Raw genomic sequence first — 16,774 nt, forward strand, 5'->3', positions numbered from 1 at the left:
TCAGTCCTTCTAGTGAACACCCAGGACTGATCTCCTGTAGGATGGACTGGTTGGAACTCCTTGCAGTCCAAGGGACTCTCAAGAGTCTTCTCCAACACCACAGTTCAAAAGCATCAATTCTTCAGTGTTCAGCTTTCTTTATAGTCCAACTCTCACATCCATACATGATCACTGGAAAAACCATAGCTGTGACTAGATGGACCTTTGTTGACAAAGTAATGTCTCTGCTTTTTAATATGTTGTCTAGGTTGGTCATAACTTTGCTTCCAAGGAGTAAGCATCTTTTAATTTCATGGCTGCAGTCACCATCTGCAGTGATTTTAGAGCCCCCAAAAATTAAGTCAGCCACTGTTTCTACTGTTTCCCCATCTATTTGCCATGAAGTGATGGGACCGGATGCCATGATCTTAGTTTTCTGAGTGTTGAGCTTTAAAGCCAACTTATTCACTCTCCTCTTTCACTTTCATCAAAAGGCTCTTTAGTTCTTCTTCACTTTCTGCCATAAAGGTGGTGTCATCTGCATATCTGAGGTTATTGATATTTCTCCCGGCAATCTTGATTCTAGCTTGTGCTTCATCCAGCCCAGCGTTTCTCATGATGTACTCTGCATATAAGTTAAATTTAAATAGGGTGACAATATACAGCCTTGACGTACTCCTTTTCCTATTTGGAACCAGTCTGTGGTTCCATGTCCAGTTCTAACTGTTGCTTCCTGACCTGCATATAGGTTTCTCAAGAGGCAGTTCAAGTGGTCTGGGATTCCCATCTCTTTCAGAGTTTTCCACAGTTTATTGTGATCCACACAGTCAAAGGCTTTGGCATAGTCAATAAAGCAGAAATAGATGTTTTTCTGAAACTCTCTTGCTTTTTTGATGATCCAGCGGATGTTGGCAATTTGATCTCTGGTTCGTCTGCCTTTTCTAAAACCAGCTTGAACATCTGGAAGTTCACGGTTCACGTATTGCTGAAGCCTGGCTTGGAGAATTTTAAGCATCACTTTACTAGCGTGTGAGATGAGTGCAATTGTGCTGTAGTTTCAGCATTCTTTGGCACTGCCTTTCTTTGGGATTGGAATGAAAACTGACCTTTTCCAGTCCTGTGGCCACAGCTGAGTTTTCCAAATTTGCTGGCATGTTGAGTGCAGCACTTTCACAGCATCGTCTTTCAGGATTTGAAATAGCTCAACTGGAATTCCATCACCTCCACTAGCTTTGTTCATAGTGATGCTAAGGCCCACTTGACTTCACGTTCCAGGATGTCTGGCTCTAGGTGAGTGATCACACCATCGTGATTATCTGGGTCATGAAGATCTTTTTTGTACAGTTCTTCTGTGTATTCTTGCCACCTCTTCTTGATATCTTCTGCTTCTGTTAGGTCCCTACCATTTCTGTCCTTTATTGAGCCCATGATCATCCCCTGGTGTTTGCTCCCATCTCTCCTAAAGGAACAGATGCTAAAAAAAAAAAAGTGGGAGCTTTGTTAGAGAGGGAAAGATTGCAATAGCACAATGTTTTTAAGGATGATCCTGGTTTATTAGGACAAGGAGGTGAGGAAGTAATAAGTAGTAGATTCAACATAAAGAGGAGTTGGGTTTTAGTGGGTCAAAATTTCAGTTACACATCATACAAAACAAAGAGAAAACAAATAGGGAGGAAAGAGTATGAAGCTTTTGTTTTTCTAGTTTTAACATTTGTTTTCATGTCTAAATAGGTATGCAGTGGAACTGACGAAGACCCTGATGATAAAAATGCACCATTTCGACAACGGCCGTTTTGCAAATATAAAGGACATACTGCTGATCTGCTTGATCTTTCCTGGTCTAAAGTAAGAAATTCTTATTTGAATTTTGTATTCTATATAACTTTTTAGGATAAGAACAAATGTTTTATTTGTATGATTGTCACCATCAAGTCCTAATGCTGTAGCTAATTTGTGGGAGTTACAAATTAATTGAAATTAAAAAAGAGAAATGATAGATTAGGCTCATAAGAAAATGTTTATATTACTTAACAGCTTCTATCTGGATCTGTCTATATACTTCTTGCTTCTTTTATAAAGTAATTTTGCAAAATAACTATCCTCAGCAAAATGCATATGACTTCAACTACAAAGATGAAGTCTGACCTAGCCAATCAAGACTGTGTTGGAGCTAGTCTGCTACCTTCATGACATTATTAATTTAGGTTTAACAATTATATTCTACAGATCTTCATTTTATGCTTTTTTTTCATTGCTGCTAAGTCTCTTCAGTCGTGTCCGACTCTGTGCGACCCCAGAGACGGCAGCCCACCAGGCTCTCCCATCCCTGGGATTCTCCAGGCAAGAACACTGGAGTGGGTTGCCATTTCCTTCTCCAGTGCATGAAAGTGAAAAGAGTTCAGTCACTCAGTCATCTCCAACTCTTAGCGACGCCATGGACTGCAGCCCACCAGGCTCCTCTGTCCATGGGATTCTCCAGGCAAGAGTACTGGAGTGGGGTGCCATTGCCTTCTCCATTTTTTTTCCTTAGAGCAAGATTATTTTAGGAGTAGGGGGCTATTTTGCCACCAATCAAATATCTTAGAAGTTTGCAAAAATTTTAAGAGATATTTTAAATTTCTTTTAAGAGATCTGAAACATGAAGCCGTTTTTGGAATTTTTGCATTATTCAATATACTTTCTTTGTATTAAAATTTGTCAGTAATCAGAATCTAATATATAATAAGAATTTGTGGGGGAAAGTAATATTTAAAAGCCTTAAATTGAGAAAAGTCATCCGAGTTAGCAAAATACTAGCAAGGATACTGGTAATGCCCATATATTTTAACTATGTCAGAACTTCACGTATCACAAAGATATCACTGGTATGTATTGGCAAGTCAGATTCCCAGGTGGCTTAGTGATGAAGAATCTGACTGCCAATTCAAGAGATGTGGGTTCAGTCCCTGAGTCAGGAAGATCCCCTGGAGAAGAGAAGGGCAACCCGCTCTAGTATTCTTGCCTGGAAAATCTCATGGACGGAGGAGCCTGGTGGACTTCCAAAGAGTTGGACATGACTGAGCATGCACACATACTAGCGAGTCAGGCTTCCCTGAGCTCCAGCTTTGAGTCACTCCACTTATGAATTGCTACTCCTATCATATTTGTTTAGATATTATGGGTGTATTTCATAACATCTTTCTCTAACCTCCTGTAACAAGCTTGGGCCTCACCTGGTAGTCTAATTCTAAATTGAGCCCCAGTTGTACCTTTGTTCCCCCTTCACCCTACCGTGTATGAAATCTGTGTTGTCAGAAGATGGAAGTTTAAAGTATCCTTAAATCTGATCATCGTATTCATCTATAATAAGAAGTACAAAGCACCTAATTGTGAACCCTGCACTCATTTTACTGTCTTAAAGCAAGCCAGTATTTTTTGTGAAATGTAAAACTAACTGAAGAAATTAATTCTCCATTGACCACTGTATCAGTCAGGGTTCTCCAGAGTAACAGAACCAAGAGGAAATATATACATCAGGAGGTTTATTTTAAGGAATTGGCTCACATGGTTGTGGGGCCAAGCAAGTTTAAAATCTGTAGGGCAGGCTTTGAAAGCGCAGCAGGTGTCATACTGGAGTCTTAAGGCAGAATTTCTTCTCCAGAAAACCTCAGTTTTGTTCTTAAGGCCTTCATCTGTCTGTGTGCTCTTCCCTTAAACTTTCTTTTTACTTAACTATTTATGTATGTACATTTCTAGGTCTTATTGACAATGAGATTCTAAGCCCCTCAAGAGTAGGGGTCTGACTTTCTTTACTGTTGTTTCTTTCAGTATCTAGCACAGTTGATATTTATAGGGGGTTTTCTGTTTGTTGAAAATTTATTTTGTGCCAGGTAGCAAGAATTACCTTGTTAGTTCCTTTTTTTTTTTTTTTTTTTTTTTAACATTTACCTTGTTAATGTTATGAGGTGGATGCTATTTCATATTGTGGATTAGAAGACTGGGCCTCTGACCCATCCCAGATCACAAAACTAGTTATGGGTAGAACCTAGATCTGAATCTAATTTTTCTGACTCATAAGACCATGCTTAGTTCAAGAAAACTATTTAATTTTGTTTAGTTAATAAGTATTTATTGAACAAAAATCTCTTAGCATAATAGAACCAGTCTTAACACATCTTCGACATCTTCACTTTTAGGGATGTCTTAGTTTTTCTTTTGTATACTTAAACCAATGGACTGTTGGAAGAATTGAATAAATTCAGTTTTAATGAACAGCAGACCATAGATTTAGTTTTTATACACTTGTTAAATATAAGTGTATTAAATATAATTATTTATATTTAATTAATTAAATATAAGGAAATATAAAGCAAACTGTATATACTCTTCAAAACTTATGGAACTGAGTGGACCTTGAAAATAAAAAGAATTGTTATTAGATGTTTCAAAAGTTATTGTAAATCTTTCAAAATTCTATTTTTTCTATTATTTTGGTTTTATTTTTGTTCTGGGGTTTTTAGATTTTTTTCTTTTCTCTTTTTTTAACTTGTCAAAGTTGTATTTTTAGTTGTAAGATATATCTTGATTTTAAAATAGTATACCACATAAAATATACTTTTTTTTTTACCACTGGCCCAGATAGCATATATGTATCAGTATAGTAACATATCTGAATCCATATTTGTGCTTAGTCTTTTTACAGTCAAAGATTAAATAGTCTTTATTACTTTAAGCAAATAACGAAGCATCTCATTTTTCATAAGCACTCTGCACAGTAGTATAGTGGTTAGAGCCTGACCTAGAGCCAGACTACCTGGGTTCAAATTGCAGCTCTGCCACTGACAAGCTATATAGTCTTAGACAAATTATTTAACCTCTCTACCCCAGTGTTCTCATTTGCAAAAGCAGATAATAATGTACATGCCTCATAGGATTGCTGTATAGTGCTGAGAGCAATGTTTAGCATATTGTAGGTACTCAGTAAATATTATTTCAATTTGTTTAGCACCTTTACTCATGCCAAAGAATACTAAGATTTCATTTGAGTTTCCTTGTTCAGCATAACTCATAGTTCTTCCCTTAAATAGGTTTGTGTTTAGAAATTAAAGAGCTTCTGCCAGCTGGAAGCTTTGGACAAATAGATGTTTGGTTTCTGGTGATGAGGCATCATAATGCCTAAGTCAGTTACACTACCCTCTTCCAGCTTTGAAAATTCTGAGACATTTGACAATTTCTATTCTCTAATTTTCTTGCCTGAGGTGTGACAGGTGCACAATAACTTTTCATTTCCATGCTGCTTTGGACGGTGATCTTTTTGAAGGCATGTTAAGTGACAGTTAGGGAACTCATGTAAGTTAAAATTCACTGGTATTATCAATGTGAATATAACCAAAGTGATGCAAACTTCCAGTAGGTGCAGACTCCAACGACTAAGGCACACCCTTGTCCTCTCTTGGCATCTTGCAAATTTCTTTCAATAGAAGTCATAAGATTCATCCTCATTTCAGAATATGTAATTGAAAAAGTCTTAGAATCAAAGAAATATGGTATTTAACTATTTGGGGAAAAAATGGGATTGTCCAAGTGAATTGGATATCTTTTTGTGCTGTCTGATGCTGCATATAACAGTAATAATAACAAAACTATTGAGGTACTAAAACTAAAAGTTCACTTTTATGGTGTAAATATTTTTTATATGATGATAAAATAATCAATGTCAATTTCTCCATAGAACTACTTTCTGCTTTCTTCTTCAATGGATAAAACAGTCAGATTATGGCACATTTCCAGAAGAGAATGCCTTTGCTGTTTTCAGCATATAGATTTTGTCACTGCCATAGCTTTCCATCCAAGAGTAAGTGTTAAAATGTTTTTTGTTATACTATGAGGAAGGTGAGGGAACCAAGTTTCTCTAGGGGATATCTGGACTACAGGAAAAAAAACTATTAATAGCCGTATAGTTTACAGCAACTTAATTTAATGTTTCATTCTGCTTTAGAAATAAGAAAGGAACTAAATATTATACTAATCTGCATTAGAAGAGCTGGAAATATTATAGTCTAAATATCAATATACTAGTAAAAAATCATCCCACTAGCGAAAAGTCATCCCAAGTCTTTAATAAAACCTACAGGGTATAAATAAATATCCTATTAAAGAGGAAAGAGGTTGGAGGTGGTGGAAGACGAAAAGACAGCAGGTAAATAAGAAAGGGAAGCATATAGGCAGGAATAGTTGTAAGAGAGTCAGGAAGGGAAGAGACAAAGAAAAGGTTGAAAGTGGCAAAAACAAAAATTCATTACAAGATAGACTGAATTCCTGTTTCATGTCTGAAAACATTGTTAATCTTGAGATCTCCTCTTACTCATTTTCAGTGTAGAAAATCCTATAATATCTTTCCTCCAGAAGGAATTTTGTATGATTTCAACTAAAGGAGAAATGTCTACTATCATGGACTCCAGACCTATCTGATGCCCTTGTAAGATAGATCCACTAAACGCATAAGGCTAGAGAAGCTTTAGTTCTTTGCAGCTGTAAGGACAAGGGATGCCATATGTTGGTGCTGCTTCACCAGCTAGGTTGAAATAAGTGGAAGGCTTGAGCTGACCTTCGTTGACTTTCCCTCCCCTGTGTTAGTGTATATGATTACATTTCCAATCATGTCCTCATCTCTATATGTTAATACCCATTGTCTTTTTAATGGAGACTTTCAATTATATTCACATTTCTTTCTCTCTTTCCTCAGATTAAGAAAGAAGAATGACTTTTGTCTTTCAATATAATTTCCCTCCCTGGGCAGGCTTATAACATAGGCATTAATAAAGTACTTGATTAAGAACTTTTGAAAATTAAAGATGTTTAATCTGTGTTAACACCATATCAGTTTGACCATCAAGCTCTTGAGGCTTCTTTCTGAAAAATACCCCCATCCTGTCACCTAAGGATGCAGCAGAAGAATGGATTTACCCCTGTCAGCAACTGTGAACAAAATCCCCCACATCTATTTTAACTATAATGTATCAGAGTGGAAAGAGAGGGGTATTAGAAGCTGATAGTTATCCATGTAGTACTTTATCATTAAGGTTTCTGTTTAGTCAGCAATTTTCCTATACCTTTATTTGGTTTTATTTTAGAAACTGAAAAGCCTTATTTCTAAAACTTCTACTTACTTGGAGAGTTTATGAGAGGGGCTAGGGAAGAATGGAGTGATGTTGACATTTTCCTTGGAAATATGACTCTATCAAATAATGTAACCTGGAAGGAAGCAGGGTTATAAAAGAAATAGCAAAATAGAGATACTCATATAAATAAAATTCTGAATTTAAAGACCAAGATAAAGTATTTTTACTTGTTCAACACTTCTACTGGTATACATTGAGTTGAGCCTACTATACCATATCCGTAAAGATACTTATTCTATGAAGGTTATCCTTGACAGGCTTCAGAAGTAGGTAAGAATAATAAATCTTGAGTGGAAAAGAAAATCTGTTTCATGTTTTGGCATCCTAATTATTTTATCTTTAATTCTTATGTTACCAAAAATTAGAGCAACTTTTTGATAGGCCTGGTTTAATTTAGAACAAGGTTTCTAAACCTTGGCACTAATGGCATTTTGGGTTGGATAATTCTTTATAGAGAGAGGGAAGGCTGTCTTGTGCAGTGTAGTATGTTTAACAGCATTTCTGGTCTCTACCCACTAGATGTCAGTAGCGCCCACCCCCTATTTTGTGACAATCAGAAATGTCTCCAGACATTCCTTGAAGGTGCTAGCCCTGCTAGGTGTCCCTACCTGACCCCCTGCCAACCCCCTGCAGAAAGGCGGTGATTAAAGATTCAGAACGCGCATTAACAGAGAACCCAGAATTTCTCAAACTTATTTAATCACAGAACACTTCTACATGATATTTTCTCCATTGTCTGTTAACATCTATTCTTTGGGAAAAGCAGTTTAATGATATGATAGAATGATTAGAACCTCATTTCTCAAAAATGAATATTGAGGTTTCTAATTGTTATTTTTAATGAATAAAATAATGCTTACTTTAATACTTTTAAAATAAAATCATACATATTTTAACATTTATTCCTTATAGACTTGATGTATTGATTTGCTGATTAGTTTTTCTTCATGTCGTAAAATGAAAGCTTCCTCTTTTGCCACCTTTTTAGGATGACAGGTATTTTCTAAGTGGGTCGTTGGATGGAAAGCTCCGCCTTTGGAACATACCTGACAAAAAAGTGGCTTTGTGGAATGAAGTAGATGGTCAAACAAAATTGATCACAGCTGCAAATTTCTGTCAGAATGGCAAATATGCAGTGATTGGAACATATGACGGCAGGTGTATTTTCTATGATACAGAGGTAAATGACTATCTTGTATAAATTACATACTTGAATACTTAGAAGACCCTTTTGTGGTTTGGAATAAGTTGGTGTATCCTCCCTGGGCTTTAACTGCCTTATGTGTAAATTGGAACAAATAATATTAATACCATGTTTGTCTGTGAATTGGCTCAGATGATCTTTGAGGTTCTAATTCTGATCTTTTTAAATTGTGGTTTCTTTTTAGCATTTGAAATACCACACACAGATACATGTCCGATCTACCAGAGGGCGCAACAAGGTTGGAAGAAAAATTACTGGCATTGAGCCTTTACCTGGAGAAAACAAGGTACTAAGTGTTCAAAACCATCTCTCTCCACACTATATATAGACTCCTGAAAGTAAGTTCTTCATATCTTGGCTAAGAATATATTTCCTTTCTTACGGAATATTGCTTTTTCTAGTGTTGAGGTATATTCTATATTTGTGTAACACCCTTTTTTGGTTGTACCTTAACACAGATTAAATGGTGGTATTTTTAACTTTTCCTTTGATTTGTTTTTAGATACTGGTAACCTCAAATGACTCCAGAATCAGACTATATGATCTTAGAGATTTGTCGCTGTCCATGAAGTATAAGGGTTATGTCAACAGCAGCAGCCAGATCAAAGCAAGTTTCAGGTAAATTAGCAATGAGGAATTCCCCATAGAGATCAGAATATTTCTCCCCTACTCCCACTTTTCCATTGATCTATACCTTATGTTTATATGTTTATGTATAGTGGTATTAGTCACTTTGGGTTTTTACAACTGGTATCTCATATTATCAATCATACAGAACTTACCTTATCCACCTGTTTGGTAGAGTTAGAATTGCTCCTCCTTTGCTGATGAAGAAGCAACATCCAGAAAATTAAGTAATTTGCCTTAAGTGACACTGGTAATATCAGAGCCAGGATTAGAAGACTCCTAGCTCCAGAATTTGTGCTTTTGTACTTTGTGCTTTTGTAAGAGGAGATTTATCCCACCACCACTCACCCTTGGCCTTTTAAGTACAGAAACTAATAAAGCATTTTGAGACTCTAAGGTACAATGTCCTGTATACACCTTTACATGTCATTATTATTTGAACTCTTAATTTAGGGTCTACAGGCTCTCCTGAAATACTTACCTCTTCTTTCTTTATAGCCCTCTTTATTTCCTATTTAAGTCCTTTTCTTACCAGTTCTCCGTTTTTCTTGAACTACCCAGTAATTACCCAGTAATTTAATTAGTAAAGTATTCAGCTTCTCTCTTTTATCTCTTAAGTGGACATTCATTCCTCCTGAGGGCTTCCCTGGTGGCTCAGTGGTATAGGATCTGCCTGCAATGCAGGAGACACAGGTTCCATCCCTGGGTGGGGAAGATCCCGTGGGGAAGGAAATGGCAACCCACTCCAGTATTCTTGCCTGGGGAAATCCCATGGACAGAGGAGCCTGGCAGGCCTGGTGTCACAAAGGGTCGTACATGACTTAGAGACAAAGCAGCAACAACAGGCATTCCTCCCAATGTGGGTTAACCCAGCAGCAGTTACCTAGAACTTTGATGAACGTATGAATGCCAGTGGCTACCCATGTCAACCCTACATGTTCAGGGCCTCTGAAGTGAGGCTAGGAGTCTGTATTTCAGCAAGTTCTCTTGGATGTTTTCTTAGGTGTTTCAAACTAGGAAGCTCTGATAGAGAGAGACCCCTAAAAAGCCCCACAACTTTGATTCTTTTTCTTTCTTCCCTAAATTTAGCCATGATTTTAATTACCTTGTTAGTGGCTCAGAAGATAAGTATGTTTATATCTGGAGTACTTACCATGACTTAAGCAAGTTTACTTCAGTCAGGAGAGATCGTAATGACTTTTGGGAAGGTATTAAAGGTAAGTAAATGTCCAGTTTGGTGTGTCTTTTAAATAAATAAAGTTAAAATGAAGATAAAAGTAAATTTGTATAGGCATTATTTCAGAGAGAGAGTTTGGCAGTTTTAACTGCTTTCAGTTTGTATTGGCTTTGTTTGACTTTTCTATACCAAGGAAGAACTTATACTTGTGTAAAATTTGAGAAGTCATGGAATCTCAGAACTTGTATGTGGTTTTGGGTATTTTTTTTTAAGAAAATATTTTTGAGTTTTAAATAGTTCTGAGTTACTTCTTATCTGTTCATTTCTAAAGATATTTGTATATAACATACACTATTATATTTTTTGCGTATTACACTTTTTCTCTTGATGTTTAGAATCAAGCTTATTAGTTATCCTAAAGTTGATTTTTTTTTACAGCACATAATGCAGTTGTTACATCAGCTATCTTTGCTCCAAACCCAAGTTTGATGTTGTCTTTGGATGTGCAATCTGAAAAATCAGAAGGAAATGAAAAAGGTGAAGATGCCGAAGTGTTGGAAACCATGCCCTCTGGTAGGTACCTGTGTTTTATTTGTCCTTCATGCTCTCTGATCAGCCTTTAGTAGCTTCATTGATCTAAGAGTATTATGAGGTCTTCATGAATATGAAGAATATTTCTTGTATACAACATAATGGTTGACAGATATTCATTTCTAAAAGTTTTGGTAACATAATTCTTGGAGGTTTTACTTCTCTTAAATTCACCTGGGAATTAAAAGCGAAAATTTTGAAAAGTTGTGATTTTTTTATGAACAGTTGTTCTCTTTAGAGAAATGCAAACAAGACATAAATATATACACAATATATCACCTTTCTCTTCTACTACAGTATCATCTCTGTGAGGACACAGATTTTATGTGTTTTATTTATTGTTGTAGTGCCAGTGCCTAGCCCAGTGCTTGCCTGCATATGGTAGATGCTTAATAAAGAATTACTGAATAAGTGAGTTAAACCAAAATGAAAGCAATATTCTTTTCTCTTGCCACAAATTTAAAGTTTCTCATAGATAGCTCTTGGGTTGACCAAAAAGTTTGTCTGAGTTTTTCCCTAACAGCCAATGGAAAAACCTGAATGAAGTTTTTGGCCAACCCAATATCTTTAAGCCTGTCCTAAGGCTTTAATAACAAATAGTACTTTCAGTTATATAAAATGCTGAGATTAAGAAGTGAAAAGAAACCATCAAGTAGTAGTGAGTGCCAATTATATAAAAATGATTTTCCTGTTAATTCTTAAGAACAAGGTAGAGCCATGTGAATTTGGACCAATTGTTAACAAAAACGGTTTGTATTGTTATAATCGATTGCAGAATATTTTAGTAAATGCGTTTTCTCACTTTAGAGACTACACCAGGTCTTGAAGAGTGTTATAAAGACACAGCAATGCATACAGTGTACCAAGAGTGCTTCTAAAATTATTTGAATATTTAAAAGTTCTCAAGCATGTTTATTTAATCTCAAGCAGTTTCCCTTGTGGTATTGTTTGCACTCTACACTGCACTAAATACACTATTTCTTCTGTCTGTGAAGCAAAATTTTGATACCAAAGACAAGCTTCAGTCTAGCACTTCTTTCATTTACATGATTTAAAAATAAACCAACTCAGAGTTATTATACCTTTACTAAATGCCTGTTTGGAAATATTTCTTTTCATTTTTTTCCCTCACAGTCAAATCCTGTTTCTGTCTTCTAAATTAAGTTGTTTGGTTGGGCTTTTTCTTTTTTTTTGTCCAGTGATTCCTTTTTGCACTCTGTACATTTCCCCCACACATTGCACAGAAAGTTCTAGCTTTTAAAACTATTTGAGGAAAAATGGAAAGTGCTTTTTTTAAACTTCTCAAAACCACACCGTATTAACATTGTTCAGTTACTACTTCGCTGGGTCCTTTTTAAAGAGGCACAACTTTGAATCATACTCAGATTTGTGTTTGCTGTTTTCTACCTGTGTAGGTATATTCTAAGAATACTCTCAAACCCAGGGTATGAGATCATAAAGTATATCTGATTGCCCTCCTCTTTATTCCTGACATATTTGACTATTTAAGCTTCCATTTTCTTCATGTTTAAAATGGTGATAATACCTCATTGATAAGGTTTTGATATGGGCAGAAGACCTAAATGACATTTCTTCAAAGAAGAATACAGATGACCAACAGGCACATGAAAAGATGTTCCCTATCACTAATTATTCAGTTCAGTTCAGTTCAGTTGCTCAGTCATGTCTGACTCTTTGCGACCCCAGTCGACTCATCACTAATTATTAGAGAAATGCAAATCAAAAGTACAGTACACACACACACACACAGGAATATTACTCACCCATTAAAAAGAATGAAATAATGCCACTTGCAGCAACATGGATGGACCTAACGATTATATTAAGTGAAGTGAGTCAGACAAAGATAAGTATGATGTCATTTATATATGAAATCTAAAAAATAGTACCAATGAACTTACAAAACAGAAACAGACTCACAGACATAGAAAACAAACTTACAGTTACCAAAAAGGAAGAGGAGAGGGAGAAATTATGAGTATGGGACTAACAGATGCACACTACCATATATAAAATAGATAAATAACAAGGATTTACTATATAGCACAGGGAACTATATTCAATATCTTATAACAACCTATAATGGAAAAAATATATATGTACATATATGTGCGTGCATGCTCAGTCATTTCAGTTGTGTCAGACTCTGTACGACTCTATGGACTGCACCCCGCCAGGCTTCTCTGTCCGTGGGGTTTTCTGGGCAAGAATACTGGTGTAGGTTGCCATACCTTCTTACAGGGGATCTTCCCAACCCAGGGGTCGAACCCATGTCTCTTACATCTACCTGCACTGGCAAGCGGGTCCTGTACCACTAGCACCATGTGGGAAGCTCATGTAAATATTTATGTACCTCCAAGTATATGCATGTCTCAATCACTTTTCTGTACAGCTGAAACTAACACAATATTGTAAATCAACTATACTTCAATTTTTAAAAAGATACAGCTGAAAACCAAAAAAAGAAACAAGGTTGTGATAAGAATTAAAGATAAGACATGCATCTAGCAAAACGCCTGGCGTGTAATAGATATTATCGTCTTCATTATACAGTATCTTATAAAGCATTTTCATATTTATATATATGATGACTTCTTTTATTCTCCAGCCTCTCTGATATCTGTCAGTTTGCTGCTGCTTCTGCTGCATGATGGTACTTTGAGACAAACGAAAAGTGTATTAGGAATATTCAAAGGCTTAGCATATGTTTTTAGCAAATCTAAGTGAAACCATTTTGTCTAACTTATCCTGTACACAACTTGCCATTTAAAGTTTGGATTATCTGCGTCCTTACAAATCAGCACTTCTTAAGTCTACGATTTTTGCCTGTGCATAATCGTTAACGCTGAATTTTGTTTGTTAAATGTTTTTACCAGCAAACATAAGAGGTAAGCATTTTTGCCATTCAGCTTAGCTACATAGTTCTTCAGTATGGACTGGAAAGGCAAAAGGTGTTGTCAGCATTCACAGAGCAATCATGTATACTTCATTTCATGGCAGTTCTAGTATGTCTGCTGTACAGTAAACCTTACTGTCAACCTCATTAGTGAGCCCTGTTAGCAAAAGACTTGCCCAGCTGATCCCATCTTGCCAACATTCCAGTCCTGGGGCTGAATAATATACTAGCCTCTTGCTGTGAGGGCTTCTCTGATGGCCCAGACAGTAAAGAATCTGCCTGCAATGCAGGAGACCCAGGTTCAAACCCTGGGTCAGGAAGATTCCCCTGGAGGAAGGCACAGCAACCTATTCTAGTATTCTTCTTGCCTGGAGAATCCCATGGACAGAGGAGCCTGGTGAGCTGTAGTCCATCAGGTCGCAAAGAGTCGGACATGACTAAGTGACTAACACACACACACACACTCTTGCCATGAAATGAAGAATTAGACAATTTAGAGGCCTTGGCTGCCTGGGACTAAATCCAGGCATCCAGGCCCCAAAGGGACCATAATCTCCCTATGCCAGGAAAAGAGCACCTAAGACAAGGTAAAGTGGAATTGAGCCTCAGAGAGGAGAGATACAGGAGGATGAAAGGATTATGGGAGCAAGCCAAGAAATAGACTGAAAAGGCAGGGAGAGGTTCTTCCCACCCCAGAGGTGGAGGGTCATGGGCATGTGACAAGCTTGTGGCAGCAGGCTTCATATTCCTTTTAAATCAATAAAAAACTTTTTTTTATGCTTTTAAGGTATTATGAAGACAGACAACACAGAAGTTCTTCTCTCTGCTGACTTCACTGGAGCAATCAAAGTGTTTATTAACAAAAGGAAAAATTTATCTTAATTTGAAATGACATTTAAAATAAGCATATCAGTAAGTTTCTGTATGTACCAGGACTGAAAAAAAATCATAGTGTTTCAGGTTAACATCCTTTTTTTTTATTTTTATTGGAAGTTGTTCAAATATAATATATTTTTTGAGAGGCAATGTTAATGATCTAGTAAACCCTGGACTGATAGACTAAAAGGAATGTAGCTAGAATAACATTGCCAAACATTAGGCTTTACCTTTTTTTACGTTTGTGTTTTTGTTATATAATTGTGAACATGCACAGATTTCTGCATGAAAATATATTAATATATTAATCACATGTGTGTGCCTTTTGGTTACATGCACTAAATCTAACAGAGTTAAATTATTTCAGTGGCTCTTTTGGCCTCTTATTGAGGAGGAGTGTCTTGTTTCTAGCTTAAATAATTTCTTTTGCACAAAATTTCATTTTTAAGAGAAGTGGTATCTTTTGACTGAGTTATTGTTTTCAGTAGGTCAACAACCATGTGTAAATGGTTTTTATACATTTCTCAATTTGGGGATGATTTTTTTGTGTGTGTGGTCTAAATTGTGGACTTAAGATTCTTTTCTTTGTATGTGTATATATAATTTTTTTTTTTGCCACACTGGAGCACAATGTTTCTATGTAAAGAATTCTTTTCATTCTTTATCCATGAGCACCAGGCTTTGCTCACTTAAAAAAAATTAAGCCGCATTAAGGAGTGAGTCTTCTTTTTTACAATAATGTAAAAATGAACTGTTTACATTTTTTTAAAGCATTGTAGTTTTAAAAATTAAGCTGTTTTGTTTTGTGCTGTTAAATTTGGAAACCTTTGTAAATACTGATATGATGTACCAATGAAATAACATCTGGGGTTGGAACCCTGATAATGTTGTTGATGGTTAGCATATGTTTCTGAAAATTAAATATGTATTATTAAAAGTTGGTGGCCAAAAGTTGTTAAACATGTGACTTTATTTTCCAATGACTTCAGTAACTTGAGAAATGTAAGAAAATAAAAGTCTTGTTTTATAATTTGATTTTTAGCAAGCAGAGATCACATTTTGGACCCCTAAATTATAATGTATTAGCTACATACCTTTAAGAAAAGTAGTTTTTAATTCTAGTTCTAAAATGAACACTGCTAGCAGTTCATCTCTATGCTTATACGTTCTTTACTGCAGTTGTTTTCAGTATGTAAGTGAGAAGCTGAGGAGACATGATCATATCCGTATTAATCAGCATAGTCTTGAGTGTCCCGGATTTTCTAGTTCATTCCGTATTGTTTACCTTGGTTTTATTTCTATGCTGCTTTCTTCCTCTTGCCAGCGACATGCTTTCTCCTTCCTCTCCTCCCACCTCCCTCACTATCCCCCACCTCTCTGCTCACTTTCCTGTATTCTGTCTGACAGATCAAGTTGTTATGCCATTGGCTTTCTAACCAGGCTCTTTCTTAGTCTCAAGGTCTGGATGGCAGTGGAATTGGTCTAGTGTCTCAGAGAACTCAGTGTCTTTAACTCTCTGAGGCTGCTTGGCTTTCACTGACTTCTGCCTGATGCCTTGTAGTCTTGCTGTGGTGCTGGATGTTTCAACTGCATATAATCGGGGTGTTGCCATATGAATATTTCCTGATGGGTTTTATGTGGTTTCTTGAACAAAAAGGCAAAGGCAAAATAGTTGGGATGCAAGCGTAAGAGAACAGTACTGATACTTCTAAATTTAGTTTTTAAAATGTTGGTTTATCATTATATAAATATACTGCAAAGTTACAAGTCAGAAAGTGAGTTTGAAAAGGTAGCATCAAGATGTATGTAAAGAAAAATTGAACAGTATTTTCCCCTAAAATGAACTGTATTAGAAACTCACTATATTAAGTGCTGTGGTATTATAGGAAGGAGCACAGATTCTAGAATTAGATAAACTTAGATTTGGTTTCCTCTGTTAGCACCTTCCTTGGGCATGTTGTTTTATATTAATTTCCATGTCCTTATCTGTAATATGAGAATATCTCACTGAAATTGTAAGGATTTAGTGAAAATCATGTATATGTAAAACTTGGTACCTGGTTAGTACTCAATAGACATACATTTCTCACTGCATTTCCCGAATCCCTCAGTACACTTCTAGACCAAAAAAAAAACAAAAAGGGAGGAGAGGATGTAGAAGCACTTTTCAGGTACTGATATTTCATGGATGAATAGTATTTTAAGGATTGACATAGGGCACCAGCCCTTTTTTGTCAACTCAA

The 16,774-nt window shown here is 36.1% G+C and overlaps 1 protein-coding gene across 1 annotated transcript in view; it reads left to right on the forward strand.

The window, feature by feature from the left end:
* WDR44 (WD repeat domain 44) overlaps positions 1-15,482 on the forward strand; it is a 91,159-nt gene extending 75,677 nt beyond the window's left edge. Inside the window, exons 13-20 of the mRNA XM_055565656.1 lie at positions 1,711-1,824; positions 5,690-5,812; positions 8,128-8,319; positions 8,528-8,629; positions 8,846-8,961; positions 10,060-10,187; positions 10,586-10,720; positions 14,443-15,482. Coding sequence (XP_055421631.1) covers positions 1,711-1,824; positions 5,690-5,812; positions 8,128-8,319; positions 8,528-8,629; positions 8,846-8,961; positions 10,060-10,187; positions 10,586-10,720; positions 14,443-14,537 — 1,005 coding nt within the window. The 3' untranslated portion in view covers positions 14,538-15,482. The remainder of the gene's footprint in view (positions 1-1,710; positions 1,825-5,689; positions 5,813-8,127; positions 8,320-8,527; positions 8,630-8,845; positions 8,962-10,059; positions 10,188-10,585; positions 10,721-14,442) is intronic.
* Positions 15,483-16,774: the final 1,292 nt, after the last annotated feature.

Source organism: Bubalus kerabau, chromosome X (assembly GCF_029407905.1).
Source record: "Bubalus kerabau isolate K-KA32 ecotype Philippines breed swamp buffalo chromosome X, PCC_UOA_SB_1v2, whole genome shotgun sequence".
In the NCBI taxonomy this organism is placed as follows: domain Eukaryota; kingdom Metazoa; phylum Chordata; class Mammalia; order Artiodactyla; family Bovidae; genus Bubalus; species Bubalus kerabau.